The sequence below is a fragment of the Pteropus vampyrus genome, unplaced genomic scaffold (genome assembly GCF_000151845.1).
Source record: "Pteropus vampyrus isolate Shadow unplaced genomic scaffold, Pvam_2.0 Scaffold659, whole genome shotgun sequence".
Taxonomy (NCBI): domain Eukaryota; kingdom Metazoa; phylum Chordata; class Mammalia; order Chiroptera; family Pteropodidae; genus Pteropus; species Pteropus vampyrus.
In genome coordinates, this window is record NW_011889440.1 from 11865 (window position 1) to 12599 (window position 735).

The following is a 735-nucleotide window of genomic DNA, read 5'->3' on the forward strand; positions in this document are numbered from 1 at the left end:
TCGGTGTTGACTGAAGTTTGAGCTTCCTCTAAAGGATTTTCCACAGTCGTCACACACATGAAGCCTGTCATCAGTGTGGACTCCTTGGTGAACAACAAATGAAGATTTGTTCTTGAATGTTTTCCCACATTCGTGGCACACAAAACACTGGCTTTCAGTGTGGAAACCTGGGTCCTGAATGAATATGTGTTTGGGGCTGAAAACTCTCTTGCATTCTTCCCAAGCGTTGTGACTTTTTATACTTTGGAAAGTCACCTCACACTCAGAGATTTTGTTTGGCCGCTCTGTGGTGTGACTGTCTTGTTGTTGGAGAGGTCCGGCAGCGGTCAGGAAGTTCTTCCCAACCTCGCTGCAGACTGAGGGCTTCCCAGACACATGTAAATTGCAGCTCATCACAAATGAGGTTCTGTCCACACTGCTTACGAAGGGCTTTCCCCCCACAGGCTGCTCCTGGTGCTGCTGACAATTCGCACTGAAATAAAATTGTTTCCCACACGCTCCACACCTCAACAGTTTCTGGCTGTGCTGTGTTCCCTGGTGCTCGGGTAAGTCAAAAATGTCTCTTAAGACTGGACCACACATTTCACAGGGGTGGGTCTTCCGGGACGATGAAGGTTCCTTCGGAGTCCCGCCATGTGACGCTCCTACAGAAATGCTCGGTTCAATGGACGCCTCCACATCCTCTGCTCCACAGCAGCAACCTGAACACAAAGAAATGCTGGTGAAGTACACGCT

General features: G+C 49.3%; 1 protein-coding gene across 1 annotated transcript in view; it reads right to left on the reverse strand.

The window, feature by feature from the left end:
• The window catches only part of LOC105309033 (zinc finger protein 418-like), a 15683-nt gene that overhangs the window by 5393 nt on the left and 9555 nt on the right, over nt 1-735 (reverse strand). The window contains exon 3 of the mRNA XM_011385113.2: nt 649-701. Coding sequence (XP_011383415.2) covers nt 649-701 — 53 coding nt within the window. The remainder of the gene's footprint in view (nt 1-648; nt 702-735) is intronic.